General features: G+C 58.7%; 1 protein-coding gene across 2 annotated transcripts; it reads right to left on the bottom strand.

Moving 5' to 3' along the window:
• Positions 1-3132: 3132 nt before the first annotated feature.
• TTYH1 (tweety family member 1) lies at positions 3133-18126 on the bottom strand. 2 transcript variants are annotated; one of them, XM_058708567.1, is made up of 13 exons: positions 18001-18126; positions 15235-15413; positions 13231-13342; positions 12543-12763; positions 9427-9522; positions 8138-8210; positions 7721-7796; positions 7196-7251; positions 6962-7054; positions 6727-6819; positions 3879-4021; positions 3714-3759; positions 3133-3624 (listed from the first exon to the last, which is right to left on the bottom strand). In XM_058708567.1, the coding sequence occupies exons 1-13, from the start codon at positions 18124-18126 to the stop codon at positions 3586-3588; spliced, it is 1353 nt and encodes a 450-aa protein (XP_058564550.1). In that variant the 3' UTR covers positions 3133-3585. The 2 variants fall into 2 exon arrangements, with proteins under 2 accessions (XP_058564550.1, XP_058564551.1); XM_058708568.1 differs by lacking the exon at positions 3714-3759.
• Between the last annotated feature and the right edge of the window lie 3112 nt (positions 18127-21238).

Genomic DNA, 21238 nt, shown 5'->3' on the forward strand with positions numbered 1-21238 from the left:
AGAGCAAGAGTGAGAGCGTGCATACTTGTAGGGAAGGAGGGGCAGAGAGAGGGAGAGAGAGAATCCCAAGCAGACCCTAGTTGTCAGCGCAGAGCCCCTTGCCGGGCTTGATGACACGAACTGTGAGATTGTGACCTGAGCCGAAATCAAGAGTCAGACACTTAACTGACTGAGCCACCAGGCGCCCCTAGCATCCCTTTACTTTTAACGGTTATATTTAAGGTGGGTTTCTTCCTTCCTTTCTTTTTCTTTCTTTCTGCCGATAGGTTTCTTGTACATAGCTTATAGTTGGGTCTTTTTTACCCAAGTGAACAATCTCTGCCTTTTAAAAGAAGTGTTTATAACGACACTTTTAGCAAGATTATTGGTATGCTTGCCTTTATACCTGTCGTCTTGCTATGGGGTTTCTATTTGTCCCATCTTTGTTTCCCTTTTCCCCTTTTGTGGCCTTCTTCTGGTTTGAGATTTTTCTTTTCTTAATAGGCTTTTTTAGAGCAATTTTAGGTGGGGCCTTTGGGAGGTGTTCTGTCTCAGTCCCCCTTTGCTGTTCTGTGGTCAGACTCTGATGACCATGGGCTGTGGTGATTTCAGGGCTCACCTGGGTGTTTTCCATGTCAGGGATCACTCTCCTTTGCCTGATGCTGAGTCTTGAGCCCTGTTGTTTTACATATTTTGTCTGGCCTTTTGGTTGTTTCAGGAAGGAAAGAAAACCTAGTCCCTGTTCCTCCCTCTTGGTTGGAAGTGAAAGTCCTTCTATGTATGATTTTTAAAATAAAAGTATATTTATCTTTCGTAAAGGTTAGACAAAATGTCCTTCTTTCTTGGTTAAAGCTCCCGGGTTATACATCACTCCTGGACCTGTTGGCAGAAAATCAGGCGGCCTGAATCTCAGGCTACTTTTGGAATCTGCAACCCATCAGGGGGCGTTTCAGCTTGCAGGCAAGGACTCACGGTCACCAGAGGGCGGTGTTTGAGGTCAAAGCAGCCTGAGGAGCTGCGGGCAGGCCCCAGGGTCAGCCAGCTCAGCTGCAGTCAAGAGGAGAAAGTGAGTCAACACTTAGGGCCCCCAAAGCCCCTCACTGGAAGTTGCGGTCAGTTTCTGCTTCCCAGCTTCAGGCCAGTCCACCCTGAAAGCTTCCTTGAACATTCCTTGCAGTGCACAAGATGGAAACGATTAGCAAGACTGGTCCCCTAAGGCAGGCCCTACACCTGGCACTCTGGGCCAACAGGCCCTGACCTGAGACCCTCGGGTATGTGTTTTGAGCTTTAAGGATTTTTCATGGTTTCGAGAGGCAACATGATCTGTATCCCACATAGTGCCTGGTACCCTCAGTACTCTGCACGGCGTTTGGAAGTAACCCCATCAGTGTTTCTGGAGGGAAGAGATGAACATTCACACAGGCAGGGGGACTAGTCTGTTTTTGCCGCCTGGTGAGTTAAGGGAGTTCAGGGAGACTTGTGGTCCGGGAGAGCTTTGAATTTTGGAATCGCAGAGGAGGGCCTGGGGACCTGTCATATGTCCCCCGCTATGATGGATGAGGCAGCTGAGCCCCAACAAACAGGTCAAGTGACTGACCACAGCCATCTGATGGTAAGTAAGCAGCAGGCAAGGCCCTCAATCACAGCCTGCACATTTGTCCTCTGTGCTGCCACTGCCTGTCACACCCAGCTCCGTTCTCCCCTTTCTTAGGCCTTCCCTAAAGTCCCGAACCCAGCCAAGGGCTGTTGTGTTCCGGAGAGCCCTGCCATACGGTTATTTATTGGACTCGCCCTCTTTCTGTGACCTTCAGCTCCGAATTTAGCCAGAAGCCAAAGTTTTGTTGCAGCAGACAACCCTTAACATACGTCCCTAGATTTAGATGCCTCTGCTCTCCTTCTGTGAAGTGAACCCCCAAAGCAGGCCTGCCTGGTCAGAGGGTCTCCACTGTTTTGATTTGATCACACGTGAGCAGACTGTTGTCACTGGATGGCGATTCCCAGTGTCAGGAGCCGCGGGTTGAGTGCCCGCACCTCCACAGCCCTGCCATCAGGGAATCTTCGCGCTGACTCCGTGTTAGCATCGCTAACACGGGCTGGAAAACTGATCCTGCTTGTTTTCAAATCACACTTCCTAATTATTAGGGTTTGAACATCTTTTTGTCTGTTCACTGGTGTTGGGATGTTAATTTTAATTGCTTATTTTCAAGTCAAGTTGTCTTTTTCTTAGTCTATGGAAGCTTTGTAGATTTATGTAGTAATAATAACACATTTCTTTGCCATATGTGTTAAAATGACTTTTCCCTAGACTACTAATTTGCCTCTTGGCTTTATGGTTTGTTTGTTTTTTAGTTCCACAGTTTGTCAAATAAATTACCTTTTCCTTTCCAGCTTTAGAGGATCTTGCTGAAAATCCTCCCCTTCCAACCAAGGTATACCAGATACAAAATCTCTTTGTATACTTACTCTTTGAAATATTTCTGCCCCTTCCCTTGTCTACATTTAGATTTTCACCTGTCTTGTATGTAGAATGTTTTCTTCCGGGTGGGGGGCCACCGTGTTCGCAGATCTTTGAAAGCAAGCAGCCCCTTCACTCTGACTTGACGTCTGTCTTCTGTCCTATACATACACTCTAAGATCTATGTCTGGGTGGTCTGTTCCATTCCAGGGATGTCTGCCTCTTCCTGGGTCAGGACCTGGGTCCTGCTTTTAGAATCAGGCAAAAAAGTTGGTATCGTCATTATTACTATTTAAAATAACAATACCTCGGGGCGCCTGGGTGGCGCAGTCGGTTAAGCGTCCGACTTCAGCCAGGTCACGATCTCGCGGTGCGTGAGTTCGAGCCCCGCGTCAGGCTCTGGGCTGATGGCTCGGAGCCTGGAGCCTGTTTCCGATTCTGTGTCTCCCTCCCTCTCTGTCCCTCCCCCGTTCATGCTCTGTCTCTCTCTGTCCCAAAAATAAATAAAAAACTTTGAAAAAAAAAATTAAAAAAAATAAAATTAAATTAAAAAAATAACAATACCTCTAGAACCGCCACAGAGCCTGGACAGAAACAGAAGTGCCCGGCAGCCTCTGGCTGCCGTGAGGGGGTCCCTGGGCCCCAGCCGGGAGGCCAGATCAGGGAGGAGAGAAATAAGGACCCAGCTGCTTGTAAAATAAAGTTTTCCCTTTTATTTCAAATCAACCCATTCCCAAGTTAGTGCCGCAAGTGGAGGTCACGGCCCTAAGCCCCCTGGGGCATGGCAGGGGCCGGGCACTTGTGTCCCTGCAAGGATGGGCCTGGTGGCCAAGGGTGACGGGTGCGGGGCTAGCTGGCCATCCCTGCCTGCCAGCCCCAGGCCCCGGCCTGCCCCCTCGGTAGGGGCGTGTAGTAGAGGTGCTGTTAGTGGTGAGAGCCCGGTCAGGCTGGGTCAGTGGGATCTTCTCCGGCCGCCAGGGAAGGAACCGCAGGGAGAGGCAGACACAGGGGCCCGAAGCAGACGGCAGGGCCGTCCTGGTCCCCAGAGTGAGGGACAGGAGAGCAGCGGGGGCTCCAGAAGCCGGGGTGTCGCTCTCTGGAAGCTCACCAGGGTGGGGGTCATGGGCTCCAGTCCGGCGTGGAGGAGGGGCTCAGATGGATGACTGCCACTGCACAAAGCGCTTGGATTCCTGCGGGGAGATTGGGGACAGGGCATGGAGGGGGTCTGGTGCCATCGTGCAGGCCCCCAGCCCCTCCCCCAGACCAGTGGGTCCACTACCTGAGGGTTGAAAGGGTCATCATCGTCTGTGTCATCATAGTCGTCACTGAGTGGCAGAGAGGCAGGATGGGGGCTCCATGAGGAGGCTGACCCCCAACACCAGCCGCGGCCCAGGGGTCGCCCCACCACCACCACTCCTGGGACCACGCCCCCTCCCCTCCTGACCTGGGCGGGAAGAGGGCCCAGGCGCGGGGCAGGCTGCACAGGGCGGTGGCTAGGGCCCCCGCGGACAGGAGGGAGAAGAGCAGCAGGAGGAGCAGGCCTTCCAGGGCATCCTCACACAGGCCCCGAAGGGCAGCGCCATAGTCCTGGGGTGGGCAGGGGAGGGTGTCAGTGGGCAGCGCCCCTCCCCCAGGTCCCCCCACACACACACACACACACACAGTGTGCACGGCTCAGACCGCCCACCTGGCTGTGCCCTGCTGGGCAAGTCACTTGACCTCTCTGTGCCTCCGTTTCCTCCCCTGTCACCTGGACTCAGTCCAAGCACCCTGGAGGTGCTCCAAGCACAGTCATTGTACCTGGAGGTATAAACCCAAATCGTGGCCTCCTCTCCACTGCACCCCCAGGCGCCACACCAGCTCAGCCTTGGTCTAGTGTGAGGCTGTCCCGTGCACTGGAGGATGTTGGACAGCCTCTCTGGGCTCTATCCACTGGATGCCAGAGCACCCCCTCCCCCGTTGTGACAACCCAGACATGTCTCTGTGCACCCCCAAACGTCCCCTGGGGGCGGGATCTCTGACTCAGAACCTCGCTAAGAAGAGCCACAGACTCAGAATGGCACCTTGCACGTAGTGAGGTCATTTCAGATCACAGGAAGCCGAGAGGGGACCAGAAGGCAGTGCTGGGCCCCGGCGGCAATGGGGACGGATCCTGGCAGGAAGGCACGTGCCCGCTCGAGGCCCCGGAGCCGTCTGAGGGCTGCTGTGGCCTGTGCAGGGAGGGGGTGTGAGGGGCAGAGGCTAGGACCAGTCCGGGCCCCCTGCAGGCGAGGCGTGGAACTGGACTTTAATCCATGTGCAGGGGAGTCGCTGAAGGGTTTTAGTGGAGAAAGAACTTGATCAGCTGTTAGCTGTTTCGGGGAGGACAGATGGGGGGTGGGGGGGACAAGCAGGGGGACAGGGTAAATACTGTGTGGCCACTGGGTGGGAGGTGAGGAGGGTGACCAGGGTACAGCAGGGGTGGAGTGAGTCACGCTCAGAGCCCGGGTGGGTTTCAGAGGAAGGGCCAGCAGAACTTGCCTGGGGAATGGCTGTGGGAGGTAATGGCTTGCTGACAGACAGCAAGAAGGATGCTTCTAGAAGGTTTCTGGCTTGAGTCCTTGGCTGGCGGGCAGGGGTGCCTGGCACTGAGCCAGTGTGTCGCAAGGGAGGGGCCCGTCAGGGCGGTGGGGCCTTCTGTTTTTACTGTATCAGGCACCTACCCTCCTCATAGCCCTGCAAGGCAGAGATCAGCTCCCCCTCACACTGCTGCCTTTTGCAGTGGCAGAAAGTTGAAGCCCAGAGAGGGCAAGCCACTTGCCCAGAGTCACACAGCCTGGAAGGGGCAGAGCTGGGATTGGAGCCAGGTCTCTGAGGCTCCAGACCCACCCTCCTGGCACTTTATCCCTGCTGTCAATCCTGATTTTAGTATGTGGGGACCCTAGAGCCTAGAGAGGGGAAACTGAGGCCGAGGGTCACATGGCACACCAGTGGAAGATGAGACTCTGACCCACCCTTCTCCCTCCCTTCCTTCCCTCTGTCCACAATGAACCTTGGGAAGCGCAGTCCAGCCCAGTGTTGGCCTGGACCAGAGAGTGAGTGATCTGTGGGGCCCAGTTTGCCCTTCCATGGAAAGTCGGGGTGCTTTCTAGGATTTTGCAGCTCAGGTGTTCAGCAACCCTGAGTATTGCTTCATTGCGTCCCCCATGGCCCCCTTGTTAGAGTGCCAACCTCCGAAGCTTTGGGGACAGTGGGAGCTATGGAAGGGATGTGATCACAGCAAGGGCCGGTTCAGATCCCTGATAGGGTCTCCAGAACAAAGGCAGGATGCCCACTTAGATTTGAATTTCAGATGCCCGACAGCAAAAAATTTTAGTACAAGCACCTTCCCAACACAGCATGGGACATACCTAACAGTAAAGAGATTATTTGTTTGGTACATCTGGCAGCCCTGTTGAGGGCCCATGAGGGGACACACCACAAGGGCCGAGGAGGCATGTGTCCTCCAGGGGAAAAGAGGCCTGAGCTGCAGTGGGCCCTTGGGATGGGGGTGGGGCGAGGAAATGAGGGCATGACCCTGGGTGACTGCCTGGCTGTGGAGGCTCACAGAGAGAGGGGAACAAGGCCTCTGGGACCCAGCCCTCTGCCCCTCATCTTCCAAGTCCGTTAGGTGGGGCAATGACAGCATTTCCTTCCGACCGACAGCATGACGAATGAGGGCTCAGGGAGCTACCAGCGGTAACGCACACAGCAAAGCCCCGTGCGTGCGGGGAGGACGGAGGTCCCGTGCAGGAAAGCAGGTGTCCTCTCCCTCCTTTCACCGGGGAGGGAAACCGGGGTTCAGGGATGCTCACCTGCCAGTGGCCAGAGCGGACTGAGTCTGTAGGAAACCAGGCATTCTTTCTCTGGGGTGCCCTGCCCACCCCTGCCGCCTCAGTACGATGAGACCACCCACCCCACAAGAGCTTTACAGCTGCTGACCCCCTGCAACCTCGGTTTTATAAGCGAGGAAACTGAGGCACAGAGTAGGTAGTGACTTGCCTGAGGTCAGGAGCCAGGACTGGACCCCAGGCATGTCTTGCTCCAGAATTCCCTAACCAGCACAGGCTCGAGGAGGAAGGCAGGGAGCAAGGGAGGGGTGGGGTGAGCGGGGAGGAGGAATACACAGGATAGATAGGTGATAGGTAGGTAGGTAGAGAACAGCTATATGGCAGGTAAATAATAGAGATAAACGTAAGGATTTCTCAGGGTTGGTGGGAGAAAGACCGGAGGGCTCCCTGGAAGAAGAATTTGGACAAAGGGACAGGGCTCACCTTGTGCAGGCCGCGACAGTGCAGCAGAGCCACCAACTGGTGGAAGTTTCCTTCTGTGACATTGAGCGTCTCCTCCAAGGACAGCAGAGGCTTCTGCACGGGAGTGGAGTGTTACCCCACGCACTCCTCAGGCCGCCGTCCCCCGGGCTCCGCCCCTCTGGACAGACCCCGCCCACAGGCCGCGAGCCCCCCCACCCGCCGCCCCACCTCCTTCCCCTGGGAGCGGCCTGCGCACCTGCGCATCAGGGAACTGGGGGACAGCTTCTCGCTCCAGGCCCTGCAGCTGGGAGTGGATGTTGGCCAGAGCCCGCTGGGACAGAGTCAGCCTCTGCGGGAAGACAGAGGGAGGACCGGGTAGTCCGCGCCCCCAGCCCGCTCTGCATCCTGGCGCCTGCATCCCCCCCCAGAACCTGCAGTCCAGGCCCCAGCCCGCCCTCCTCCGCCCGGCTCCCTTGCCCGCACCCCTAACCTGTTGAAAGGGGTTGGAGACTGCCTGGTTGCAGAGGAAATAATAGTTCAGGATGTCTGAAGCGGGAGGGAAAGAGGGGGGAGGCCATGAGCCTGGGTCCCCAGCGCCTCCCTAGAGCAAAGGTGGGAAGGGGCAGGGCCCTGTCTTTCCACCCTCAGGGCCAGGGGCGTCTCCCCAGCTCAGGACCCTCCTGTGGTCCCAGAGGCCTGGCATTCAGGGACAGGCTAACACACCCTCCCTTCTCCAGCCACAGTCAGAAACACTCGGCTCTCCACACTCCCCTGGAACCGGATCTTCTGCAGCCCTGTCCTTGTCTAAGGTGTACTCCCATTTCCTCCCATTTCCTGGGGAGGCGGGCCCAGCCCCTCCTCTGGTCTCCCCTCTCCAGCTTCTGTATCCCTCTCTTTTCCAGCCCATCAGGAGAGGTGCCGAGGGCTTCTGAGACTGAGCCCCCAACCCCACCCCAGGCGGGACTGGGCACAGAGGCCTGAGGACCCAGGGCCTGCGCTGGGTTGATGGGATCACCTGAATCGAGCCCAGTCTCCTCCTCGGTCAGGTTCAGGATGTAGGTGTCAGGACTGGAGCAGAAGTCGCTAAGGCCCTGAGAGAAGCATCAGGAAAAAGGGCTCAGACCAGAAACTCTTCTAGTTCCACACTCGCACAGAACTCAGTGTCTGGATAACAGCCCAGCCCCCAGCCCTGGGAAGCCAGGAGTCCAGGCCCCCAGGCCCCTCCTCCCTCAGACCCAGGAGTCTGGGCCCCCAGCCCCCCCTCCCTTAGAACACACGTATCCAAGGCTCTAGCTTCCAGCCCTCAGGATCTAGACCTCAGAACCTGGGATCCTGGCCCCAAGTCCTTCCCCTCAGGGTCTGCCCTGGGATGCAGTAGCTAAGGCGCTAGCCCAGCGTCCCAGGGCCCAGGGGCCTGGCCTGCAGCACTCACCACAGCTGTAGCCGCCTCCAGGCCCATGGAGCCCCAGCTCAGGACAAGAACCAGGAGACTCATCACTGCCATCCTATAAAGGCGGGGACTTGTCACGGTCCATCCCATCACAGCCCCCCTTCCCTACCACCCTCTGGAGCCTGGAGGGGCAGAAGTAGGGGCAGAGAAACTGGGTGGGGGTGGGGAGTACGGGTTGTAGATCTGTGGTTGTTGATGTCAAGCTGAACATCTGGTTGCTACCCCGGGGGTGAGGGGGGAAGACAGTGAGAAGGGCCCTGGGCTGGCAAGCCAGCACCCCAGATCCCAGCCACACTCTGCCCCTGCCTTGCTCCGGGATTCTGGGAGAGCTGCCGCCTGCTTCCGGACTCTTTCCTGGCTTTGAGTTCACAGGAGCCCAGCAAGCCGCAAACGTGCCTCCCAGGTTTGAGCATAGCTTGGTCAGCCTCCTGCTCTGTCCAGACCCCTCCCCCGAGGAGCGGGGACATAGCCAAGGCTGAAACTGCAGCCTGAGTTTTCTCTAGGGATGGGGTCTGGGCGCAAGGGTTAGCACTGGAGGGTGGTCACCGTCCGGAAGCCTCAGGGGGAGCCCGCATGGGACGGTGGCACTTCTTACCCAGGGTGGGCGTGGAGACCGGGGAGCCCCAGCAGGGCCCCCAGAGGCAGGGAGGAAGCAAGGGCCCCCCCTGAGTGGGATAGGCTGGCCTGAGTCGAAACCAGCTCCAGCATTCCCTGGCTGTGCAGCCCTGAGCAAGAGGCCCAAGCTCTCCGAGCCCCAGTCCCCCCTGTGTCAAATGGGGAGAAGGAAAGTGTTTCCTCACAGGGTCAGCCTGCAGGTTCCAGAAGAGAGCTGGCCGTATTTAACGAGCTGTTAAATCACAGAGTGGTGCTGAGATTCCCGTGAGCCACACAATGGTCACGCAGCCTCGCAGCGCAGCCTCGGATGTGGCTGCCTTCTGCCTCGGTCCCTCCTCTGCACCTCAGGTGCCTGAGGGGCCCCTTGTTGACAGGTGGTTGTGTGTGGACGGTCCTCAGCAGAAGTCAGCAATCACCCCCTTCCTGAGCACGACCGTTACGGGCTTTTTTCTAGGATTTGGGGCACTCGCGTGGCCTCGAACCCTGTGTGGCCCAGCCCAGGACCCTCGGGGGCAAGCCTGTGGGATGGGGGCACGAAAGCAGTACGAGGCTGGGAAGGACAGCAGTGGTCCCTCTCGCAAGAGCGCCGTGGGATGGAAAGAGGTCCCCTCGTGCTGTGACGTGAGCCCGCCTGCCACGAGGGCGCCCGCTCTTACACGATCACCAGCCACTTGCTCTGTTTTGCCAGGCCCAGGAGCGTGAAGAGACAGACCAGCAGCTCCAGCAGCAGCAGGAGGACGTAGGCCAGCCACCTGGAGAAGGGACCGAGTGAGACAAATCCAGCCTTCAGCACCCCGGCTCCCAGGCCAGGACTTGGCAGAGGGGAACAGCTCCCCGACATTCATGCCCTGCTCTGCCTGACCATGCAGGTGCCCCCCCTACCCCAGCCGCCAGGCCCCCGGGCTGCAGCCGGCTCATCATGAAACGGGTGCACTGGGAGGCGGGCCGCCGTAGCCCTTCAGGGCTCAGGTCCCAGGGCCGGGGCGCCTGGACCCATTCCCGGATGGCAGCGAGCAGAAGCCCGCTAACAGGCACAAGTGACTGGCCTCCTGGAGCCCCACCTGCCTCCCCAGGCTGCAGGGTGAAGTGAGTCATTCCCAGGCGCGCTGAGTGTCACATTGCACGGCCTGGGGCTCGGGGCCAGCCTCTCTCTGCCTCCTAGCTGCACGCAACCCTTGTCTCTGGAACTTTGCCTCCTGTGCCTCGGTTTCCCTGCCTGTACCACGGGGGGAGAACAACAGCACCTACTCCAAGAGCTTGTCGCAAGGCTAGTGGGAGAGCACTTAGAAGGGTGCCAAGGGCGCCTGGGTGGCTCAGTCGGTTGAGCGTCCGACTTCGCCTCGGGTCATGATCTCACAGTCTGTGAGTTCGAGCCCCATATCGGGCTCTGTGCTGACGGCGCAGAGCCTGGAGCCTGCTTCCGATTCTGTGTCTCCCTCTCTCTCTGCCCCTTCCCTGCTCATGCTCTGTCTCTCTCTGTCTCAAAAATAAATAAAAACGTTAAGAAAAAAATTTTTTAAATAAATAAATAAATAAATAAATAAAAATAAAATAAAAAATAATAAAATAATAAATAAATAAAAAATAAAAAAATAAATTAAAAAAAAAAAGAAGAAGGGTGCCAAGCACGTGGACACACTTAAATAGAGCTCGAACGCTAGCCAGGGAACTTCAAGTGTTACTTACTTAGGTCTCAGTGACTGATTCACTCTGATGGAGCACGGCCCCAGAGCGCGCTCAGCGCACAGCACCGCTCGCACTGCTCCCCACGCGGCCCGAGAGCGCGCTCAGCGCACGGCGCCGCTCGCACTGCTCCCCACGCGGCCCCAGAGCGCGCTCAGCGCATGGCACCGCTCGCACTGCTCCCCACGCGGCCCGAGAGCGCGCTCAGCGCACGGCGCCGCTCGCACTGCTCCCCACGCGGCCCCAGAGCGCGCTCAGCGCATGGCACCGCTCGCACTGCTCCCCACGCGGCCCGAGAGCGCGCTCAGCGCACGGCACCGCTCGCACTGCTCCCCACGCGGCCCCAGAGCGCGCTCAGCGCATGGCACCGCTCGCACTGCTCCCCACGCGGCCCGAGAGCGCGCTCAGCGCACGGCGCCGCTCGCACTGCTGCACTGCTCCCCACGCGGCCCCAGAGCGCGCTCAGCGCATGGCACCGCTCGCACTGCTCCCCACGCGGCCCGAGAGCGCGCTCAGCGCACGGCGCCGCTCGCACTGCTCCCCACGCGGCCCCAGAGCGCGCTCAGCGCATGGCACCGCTCGCACTGCTCCCCACGCGGCCCGAGAGCGCGCTCAGCGCACGGCACCGCTCGCACTGCTCCCCACGCGGCCCCAGAGCGCGCTCAGCGCATGGCACCGCTCGCACTGCTCCCCACGCGGCCCGAGAGCGCGCTCAGCGCACGGCACCGCTCGCACTACTCCCTACGCGGCTGTGCCCAGGCTGCGGCCCCAGAGTGGCAGGGACCCTCCTTCCCAGGGAAGGAGCTGGGCCGCGTGGCCCAGTAGACCTCCACGCTTTGGCTGCCAGCGACCCCACGGCACACGGCGCACAGCACACCGCACGCACACACCGCACATGCGCGCGGCACATGCACACGGCAGCTCACTCTCACTTCCGCCAGAGGCAGCCCAGCCTCCTGCCCTAGTTGTGTGCTGTGAACTCTGCCAGGAAGCTCTCCCTCCAGGGGCCCCGGTTCTCTTGCAGGAAACTGGCCACCTTCGTTGAGGGACGACTCCCAAGTGCCAGGCACTCTCATGTTGGTGCATCCAGATATTTCCCGTTGGTGGTGGGCCTGCCTCACCCGGGTGGAGTCTGCACAGCTACCGGAACCCCTGGAAGGGGGCTGAGGCCTGGTACGTGCGGCCTCTGGGCTCAGCCACAAAGCAGAAGCTGTCCTCACGGGGACCCAGGCCCGTCTGACGGCCCGTGGGCCATCCTCGTCACGGGCCGCTTCAGTCCTAATCTGCCTCCACCTTCTCCGTGTGGCCTTCTCAGGCCTCCCCTGCAGCCCCCAGCCCCTGCCAGCCTCTGGACCCAGCCCACCCCTCTCTCCTGCTCAATTTTCTCCCGAGCTCCCCCTACCCACCACCTTGGAGAAAATGTTTTACTCGTGTGTGTTCCTTCTTGGCCCCCTTACTGGAAGACGGGCAGGAGTTGCCGTCTGTCTTAACAAAAACTTACATCTCACAGACAACCGTACAGAACGAGCTGGTCGCTGCTGGAAGCACTTAACGGATACGGACGCGTCTAATCCTCAACGATCCCATGAGGGGAACGCTATCCATTATTCCCGTTTCACAGATTGGGACACTGAGGCACAGAGCTCGTGAGGAACTTGTCACACGGTTAGGGAGTGGCCCTCTGGCTTTAGAGCTCCCGTTCCCAATCACTCCGGTATGTCTCTCTTGCACGCCAGAAGGTGCTAAATAAACATGTGTTGAGTGGATACACGTGTCAGATGGGTGGATGACCGAGAAGAGTAGAGACAGTCTGGGCGTGAGTGGATGAATCCTCGGAGGTGAGGGGGGCGTGGGGCGACTCGGTCCAGCTGTGTCACAGGGTGTCTCCACCTGGGCACTACTGACACTTGACAAAGGCCATCCCTTGCTGCAGGGACCGTCCTGTGCATTGTAGGACGCGTCTCTGGTCTCTGCCTACCAGGGGCCGGTAGCTCCCCGTCCCCCAGGGGTGACCACCAAGCACGTCTCGCAACATTGCCTGATGTCCCCTGGAGGCACAACCACCCAGGCTGAAGGAGCGGTCACCCACCTGTACTCCTCCACGAAGGACACATCTTCGGCCACTTGCAGGGGGCTCAAGGGCACTCCTCGCCAGAAGGCCAGCCCCTGCAGCTGCTGGGTCACGGCCTCCGCCTGCCGCCGAGCGCCCCGGGCAGCAGCCACCAGCTCCGTGCGCTGTGCGAGCACCTCCTCCAGGCTGGTCAGCTCTGTCCTCACTGCCTCACCCAGCCTCTCTACTGTCTCCAACACCTGTGTGTAGGGGTGAGTCTGGGGTCAGGGGAGGGCCTTCTTTGGGGAGGCCAGGGTTGGGGGACAGAGTTGTGAGGGTGAAGCAGAGGTGAGCGGTGGCAGGTGTCTGAGATCTAGGGGCTAGGACATCTGTGGAATGAGGAAAGGACGGAGGGGTACAGTTCTGTGGCCTCCATCAGGAACCCTGGGTGGTCAGTGGCTTGGGTCCCCGGTAGAGACCAAGTGTGTGTGTGTGGGGGGGTCTAGGTTCGAGCCCCACGGTCCAGATCTGGGTTAAGGTCCCGGTGGCAGTCAGGGATGGGGGTCCAGGTGTCCAGTCTGAGGTCCACAAGTTGCAGCCTGAACTTCTGAGTCTGGGGCCCAGGGTTTCAGGGATGGGTGCTGGGCTCTGAGTGTGGGTCCAGTTTCTCCAGGAGGTGGCCCTCTGTGCCTCGGGGGATAGATCTGGCCGCTGCCTGGCCCCTCACCAGGTGGTCTATGGCGCTGAGTGTGTGGTTGGCATGCAGCAGGGCCGAGCTGAGCTGGGACACCCCATCGCTGGTCTCGCTGTTGCCATAGAAACCGATGCCAATGCCGGCGCTGAGAGGGGAGGGACGGGAAATCACAACCTGTCCTGGGACCCTGGGGGCCGTGTCCCCCCCACCTCCTCACACGCCCAATCCCGGCTCTCACCCCCACTCCATTGGTCCAGCCCGTCGTGGGAAAGGAACGTCTCCAGCCTGGCCCCCACCGGTTGCCAAGGTAACGGGAAGCCCCCCCCCCACTCCCCCGCCCCCCGGGACGTCATTGTGATGCTAATGGTGGGTGGAGTGGGGGGGGGGGGACAGATTTAACCCGCACCTCACTGGAGCCGAACTCCCAGCACGCCCAGCTCCAGGAGAAGCGCTCCCCACCCCCCCACCCCCACCCCCGGACCACCGGCCCCACACCCATTCCTCATCCTTCCCTCAAGCATCCCCGACAGGAGCACCTGTCTCTTCAGGGTCCCCGCCGTCCCCTCCCCGCCTGCTGGGGGATCCTAGCAGTGCAGGGCCCCAGCCCTCATCTCCTGGGGGACCCCAGCCTGGAGCTCCCCGCCTTCCCCCACCCCCGGGGACCCAAGCGTCTGGACAGCTGGGAGCGAAGCAAGGGAATGTGGGGCCGATGGGCCAGAAGCCTGTGCCCCCGCCCCTCCGCGGCCAGCACACAGAGCTCCATTGTGGGGTCTGAATGTGGGCCCGTCCCTCCCCCCACCGCCCCCGGAGTGTCCCTCCGCGGAGGGGCCTGGCCGGACTGGGCGGAGGGAGGCCGGCGTCCACACGGTTCCCAGCCCCGACTACCGGGCCCCACCCCCAGCCCTGGGATCCCACGCCCGCCCCGGCGCCCCCCCTCCCCCCCATTGTTGGAGGGCAGACAAAGCTGCTCTTGTTCCCGGGCCGCGGGGGGCCGGCCGTGTCTCTCCCCCACGGGGCCTTTGTCCACCGTTCCTGTCCACCCCCACTCAAGAGAGCCCGAGGAGGAAGCATTTTGGATATAGGACGCCCAGCCCCCCTCCCCCACAGACACCCCCAAACACATTCTGCTGGTTCCTGCAGCGAGGGGGTGCGGTAGAGCCCAGCCCGCCACCCCCCCCCCCCCCCCAGCGGGGCCAGTCCTGGGGAACAGGGCGACTGTCCTGCGCTGGTGGGGGTGTGGCCTGCTGGCCAAGGTTGTACTTAGAGCTGGCTCCTGCTGAATAGTGGGTCATCAAGTCCTCCTTTCCTCTCCCCCCCCCCCACCCTGGGGGTCACAGAAGAAGGCAGGGCCTTGAAAAGTTACTTTCTGCCTCTCCCTGAGACTTGGCCTTTCCAATCTGGGTGTGAGTACCCTGAATCCAGGCAGGTTACTGTGGGAAGGAGTTAGACCCGCTCAGGTCTGGGCGGCGGGGTCTGCTCTGGGATTCTGAATATTCCTACGATGTCTCTCTGCCTGACTAGAACATCATCAGCCCCATGAGGGCAAGAATCTTGTCCGGCCAGTTGGGTATCTCCTGGCACACAGTAGATCCCCAGGAAATAGTTGCAGAATGAATGAATGAATGAATGAATGAGTTCATGAATGACATCACCAGTCACCATTTACTGAGTACCACTGTGAGCCAGGCACTGTACATGCTCTCATTTAATCTTACCATAACTAGCAGGTGGGCTTTGCTATAGCGTCCATTTTAGAGATGTGGAAACTGAGACCTAGAGAGATTATATCCCCTAGCTGCACAGCTATTCAGTGACAAGGCCACCAAACCCTAACTCTTAACCCCTGCCTCCTCCTGCAGGGCTGGCTGTCCTTGGGAGGTCACTCCTCCTCTCGAAACTCAGTTTCTCCATCCACGCAACGGGAGCTGTTTTCCTGAGTCAAGGCTGAGGTGGGATGCTAGGACACCCTCCGGAAGCCTGAGCGCGAGCATGGGGAGCCCCGTCCCCACTTCCCCACCCGCCCTGGGGCCCCATTACCAGCCGACGAGAAGGGCAGCGATACAGCTCCAGGTGACACAGCCTCCCCCGGGTGGCGGGCTCTTGGCCCCAGGGGGCTCGGGGGGCCGGCAGCAGCAAAAGCGGATGAGATAGACAGCAATGAAAATGAGGCTCAGGCCCAAGCCCAGGCCTGCCAAGGCCGCCACCAGCAACAGGGCCTGGGGAAGGGGGAGACAGGAGGCCTCAGAGGGGCTGGAGGTCCTGGACGTGGGGGATTCCAGTGGAGGTGGAAGGCAGCCCCGGCTAGATTGGGGGTCAAGCCCAGCCTGTGGTTCTCAGTCTGTAGGGAAAGGTGGGGTCCCCAGCTCCTCCCAGGCTGGCAGCTGGGTCAGCGGAGGCCCAAATCCTGGGTTCCAGTTCTGCTCTGCGTGTGACCTTCCCCTCTCTGAGACTGTCCCTCCTCACCCCCACTAGGCGGTTGGAATAGAGCCTCTCCTAGGACCTGCTGGGACCTGTCTCCAGAACCGAGTGGGATCAGGGGGTGGACGGGGGCGCCTGTTCCCGGAGATGTGTGCACGAGGTTGGGGGTGGGCAGCCTGCCTCTCCCCTCCTCCTTGCTGCTCCTCCCCACTCACCGCTCGCTCTCTCCCCTGCTGCTGAGCTCTGCACACCCACCGCACTGTGAGTCTGTCACCCAGGGACTCACAGGGAGGGGGGCGTGACAGCCTCCATGGCAGTGAGAGCGTGTGCAAGACTCAGAGACGGAGACTTGGGACAGAGACAGAGAGAGAACCAAGGGCAGGGAGAGAACAGGCAGGCGTATGTAGTTGGAAAAGCCTTGCGGCACAACCCGGCTCTCCACAGGGCAGGATTTCACAGCGGGTGCCGTGCACTCCTATCTTCTTCCGCACACCCAGAACGGGGCAGGGCGTTACCTGGAGCCACACGGCACAGTGGGGACAACATGGGGAACAGAACCAGACCTCCAGGCTCCCTGATGCCATTTCCCGTAAACCACAGGCTCTCTGCTTTTGTCCCTGCAGGGTGGTGTGTGGGGCGTGTGACACAAGCGTGTGGTTTATTTGCGTGTCTGGCTGTGAAACTGGGTGTTTTATCTTTGACTGAGTTTGTCTACCATGAGATACTACACCTGACTCGTGTGTGTGTGTGTGTGTGTGTGTGTGTGAGGGGGGGGCAAGAATATATGTGAAAGTGGGCGACAAAGTATGTGTACACAAGTGAGCTTGGGGTGTATGAGTGACTGAGGGAATTGTGAGTGTGTATGTCTATGTGACTGTGTGAGTATGGGGCATGTGTGAGTGTGTGAGGGCAGGAACGTGCGTGTGAGTGTGTGTACGTACATGTGACTATGTGGGTGCGTGTGAGTGTCTCTTCCAGCCTGGTGTCACCCAGCGCCTGACTTTTTCCAGCCGTGCCCACAGTGGTAATCTCCCTGGGGGGCAGTGTCCCCTCCCGGGCCGTGTGACTTTGTGCGTATCCCAGACCTGTCACCCTGTCGATGACGGGGGCGGAGTGAGCCTCTCGGAGAGCCTCCGGCAGTGACTGGGACCGGGCCAGCTACTGGTGCTTGGCTGTGTGGGCAGGTCTCCCCGGCCGTGAGGGGGCGTCGGTGACCGGCACTGGAGGTCGTGGTTGTGTAAGCGTGAGGCTGTGGGCAAGGGGGTTGGCGGTCCCCATTTGGTGGGGAGAGGGCGGCGCGGAGTGGCAGGGAGGAGCTGCTCCCGGCTGGCACAGCCATGACCCAAATAGCTCACAATACAGCACACATCCCCCTCTCTGCTTTTCTGGGACCCCCCCACCCCTAAGCTCTCCAATCCCCAGCCCTCTATCCCAGGAGCTCCCCCTGCACAGATCCGAGGGGCCTAGACCCTCCAGGCAGGGCCCGGGACCCTTGGCTCCACCCCCCCCCACCCCGCCCCCGACACACGCACTCCCCCCACCCCGTCCCCGGCCAAGCCTTGCTTCTCATTAATCTCAAAGCCAAGGACTTGAATTAAACTGGGTCAGGGGACAGTTCTTTCTCCCCCTTTCTGGAGCTGACCCAGGCTGGGCCCCTTTCCCCAGGGACCGCCACCTGTCAGGTTCCCACCCAGCCCCACCCTCCGGACCCATTTCTGTCATCCTCTGGTCCCCAAATGGAACCTCCTCTTCACCCCCACCCCCACGCGCCCCAGCACGCTGGACGCCCCCCCTCACACACACCCCGGAATGTACATACAGGCTGCAAGCTTCCTCTGCCAGTACCGCCAGCTCAGTCCCCCATCCCTGGCCCTGAACCCCTCACGCCCCTTCCCCACTTCAGGTCTCAATCCCGTCCTGGACTGAGGCACCCCGGCCTTCTTCCTCCCCACCGCGATCAGTTCCTGTCTCCCCCAAGTCGTACCTTACCTGGGACATATTCACCTGGACTGCCCCGACCCTATCAGGGGAGGGGTCATCTTTTAGGACACGGAGAGTGGACCTGTCTCCCTGGTGGCCCTGGAGGCTCGCTTCCCAGACAGCTCCCAAAACCCTGGGGTCCCTTCCCTGTGGGACTGAGGGGTCCAGGCCCCGGGCCCTCCCTCACTTAAGGAGCCAGGGCTCCGGCCCCCAGCGCCCGTCCCAGGGGAACCTCCAGGTAGGGGAGCCTCACGTCCTGCTCTTTCAGATACCCCGAAGTCCGGGCCCGGCTCCCACCTGCGGAGAACACAGGACTCTGCCACCCAGCCCCCTCCTCCCTCGGGACCCCTCAGCTCTGCCCACTCTCCGCGCCCCCGCCCCCAGGACCCCCGCGCCCGCTCCCACCTGCTGGTATTCTTGCTCTTGGGGCGCGAAGCCGCTGGGTACCGGGCGGAGCTGGAAGTCGGCGCGGGGCAGCTGGTGGAGCAAATGCACCCAAGCCGAGGGTCGGTAGCCCGGGGGCGCCCCCATAGCCCCCGGGGAGGGCGCAGCGGGACGAATGCCGGGGCTGCGGGAGCCTCGACAGCGGAGCGGGGCGCGGGCGGAGCGGGGTCTGGCGGGGCTCAGGGGAGCGGAGCAGGGGGAGGGAGAGGGTGGGGGGCGGAGATTGGGGGAGGAGGGGGGAGGCGCGGGCCAGGCGGGGACCGTGCTGCCCCTGGTGGCTGCGGGGGGGACTGCGGCGCCGCAAGCGGGCCCCCAGCGCTCCGCCCCTCGGTGACAGCTCCCACCCGTGGCGGGCGCAGGTACCACTCCGTCCGGCGACGGCCTTGTCCGAATGAGGCCGCTCATACTGTGCTATCACCCTGCAGCGGCAGAAAGATGCCTTTATCTCTAGGAAGAATTTTTAGGTCTGTGCAAAGGTCGCTAAGGATTTGCACAGCATTTTCCAAACAGCGGTCAATTGCACCCATAAAAAAACCTTCATTTCTGTGTGTGAGGGTACTCTGGCTTATCAAGGATGCCATGTGGATAGAAGCCCCGCGTTTGTAAGTCTGTATAAGAGCACATCTTCTGTCAACAAACCTTCCTATGTGTGCAGACCACTCTAGAAGGTACGCCTGCATACCAGTGTTAAGGACCCCTCCCACCCCTAGATAGAAGAACCCCACTCATCTCTCCAGGGACCCCCTCCCATCCTTATAAGAATGCCTGACAGGTGTTTAAGAACCTGTCCAAGCTCATTAAGGATTACTTCAATGTACATAAGGATTTCCCACTCCCCCTACTCCTTGCCATTCACTTTACAGTTTATAAAGTATTTTTCTAGCCACTCTCGATGTTGAGTCTCACAGGAACCCACTGATGCCACACCAGTAAGTTGGGAAGTAGAGACCCTTGGAGGGGACCCAGCCACTTTGACATTACTGTCCGGGCAGTCACTGTTGTAGCTAAAACTAAGGTTCCCAGAAATTGCCCCAGAGAACCTCCCACCCTTGTAGAGCTAGGCTAGACTTTGCTACGTGGGGTCCCCACCCCTGGCCTCCCCTGCAAGGACTGAGATGGGCAGGAGGAAAAAGGGGAGGTTAGTACCCCACCTAGAATTCTCATCCCAATATTGTGCCCCAGATTGGTGAGAAAGGGCTGGGTATAGGTAGTTACCCATTCCATTACTCAGAGAAAAATAATGATTGATGCTGGTGATCATAGTGATGGTGATGATGGTGGTGATGGTGATGATGGTGGTGATGGTGATGATGGTGGTGATGGTGATGGTGATAGTGGTGATGGTGATTATGATGATGGTGGTGGTGATGATGATGGTGGTGATGATGGTGATGATGGTGGTGGTGATGATGGTGATGATGGTGGTGATGGTGATAGTGATGATGATGATGGTGATAGTGGTGATGGTGATTATGATGATGGTGGTGGTGATGATGGTGATGATGATGGTGGTCATGGTGGTGGTGGTGATGATGGTGATAGTGATGATGATGATGGTGGTGGTGGTGGTGATGGTGGTGATGGTGATGATGATGGTGATGATGGTGATGATGATGGTGGTGATGGTGGTGGTGGTGATGATGATGGTAATAGTGATGATGATGATGGTGATGATGATGGTGGTGATAATGATGATGGTGGTCATGGTGGTGGTGGTGGTGGTGGTCATGGTGGTCATGGTGGTGATGGTGATGATGATGGTGATGCTGATGGTGGTGATGATGGTGATGATGATGGTGGTGGTGATAATGATGATGGTGGTCGTGGTGGTGGTGATGATGGTGATGGTGGTGGTGATGGTGGTGATGATGGTGGTGACAGTGATAGTGGTGATGGTGATTATGATGGTGGTGGTGGTGATGATGGTGATGATGATGATGGTGGTGATAATGATGATGGTGGTCGTGGTGGTGGTGATGATGGTGATGGTGGTGGTGATGGTGATGATGGTGGTGGTGATGGTGGTGGTGGTGATGATGGTGATGATGATGATGGTGGTGATAATGATGATGGTGGTCGTGGTGGTGGTGATGATGGTGATGGTGGTGGTGATGGTGGTGGTGATGGTGATGATGATGATGGTGGTGACAGTGATAGTGGTGATGGTGATTATGATGGTGGTGGTGATGATGATGGTGATGATGATGATGGTGGTGATAATGATGATGGTGGTCATGGTGGTGGTGGTGATGGTGATGATGATGTTAATGGTGACGGTGATCATAGTGATGGTGATGATGATGGTGAAGGTGATTATGGTGATAGTGATGATGATGATGGTGGTGGTGGTGATGGTTATGGTGATGGTGCTGATGGGAATGACAGGATAATGATGGTGATGGTGACGATATTGATGGTGGGGGTGATGATGAATACAGAAGAGTAAAGGTAGTTGCCCTCATCACACACACACTCATCATCACTGCCCTGGTCTTCTCCAGCCCACCTGCAAGTCCAAATCCAGTGGCTGGCGTCATGTCCTCCATTGTCCCCAACCAGACAGGCTGCATAGGACCTGGAGACAATGACATTCCTGAGATGAGAAGCCATGAGTTGTGCTAAGTGACCCCAGGCTAGTGATTTCTGATCTTGGAGTCTCTGTTTCCCGGTCTGTAAAATGAGCTGAAAGAGGTGAGATTAGCCTGTCCTAAAAGCCCTTATCAGATAATCTACATCATATCCACAGCCAATGTTTACGGAACCAGCAAAACTTGCTAAAGGGGAGAAGAATTTCAAATTCCTAATGTGTGTAGTTGGGCATGTGTAAGTGTGGGTGGAGTGAGGTGGTCACTGTGAGTCAGCGACTCAAGAGCACTCAGTTGCTCCCTACTGCCCATCAGATCAAGTCAAATAAACACCCTAAGTCCTGCTTTCATGTCTCCCACCATCTGGCCTTGTGTCCACCCTCCCCATATAGATCATATTTGAGGGTAGACGCTTTTCAACTCGTAGGACCTCAGCCACACTGACAAATACGTCTTACAACGTGATCTGGCACACACACATGTGTATACACTTCCGAAGTGAAAGTTTCATAAACAAAACTGACCTCCGCTAAGCACATTGCTCTCCAACATCCTCCATGTTTATTCTGTTTCAGAAATAAAAATCTGGTCACAACCTCCTAAATTTTTCATGA

This window comes from Neofelis nebulosa, chromosome 17 (assembly GCF_028018385.1).
Source record: "Neofelis nebulosa isolate mNeoNeb1 chromosome 17, mNeoNeb1.pri, whole genome shotgun sequence".
Taxonomy (NCBI): domain Eukaryota; kingdom Metazoa; phylum Chordata; class Mammalia; order Carnivora; family Felidae; genus Neofelis; species Neofelis nebulosa.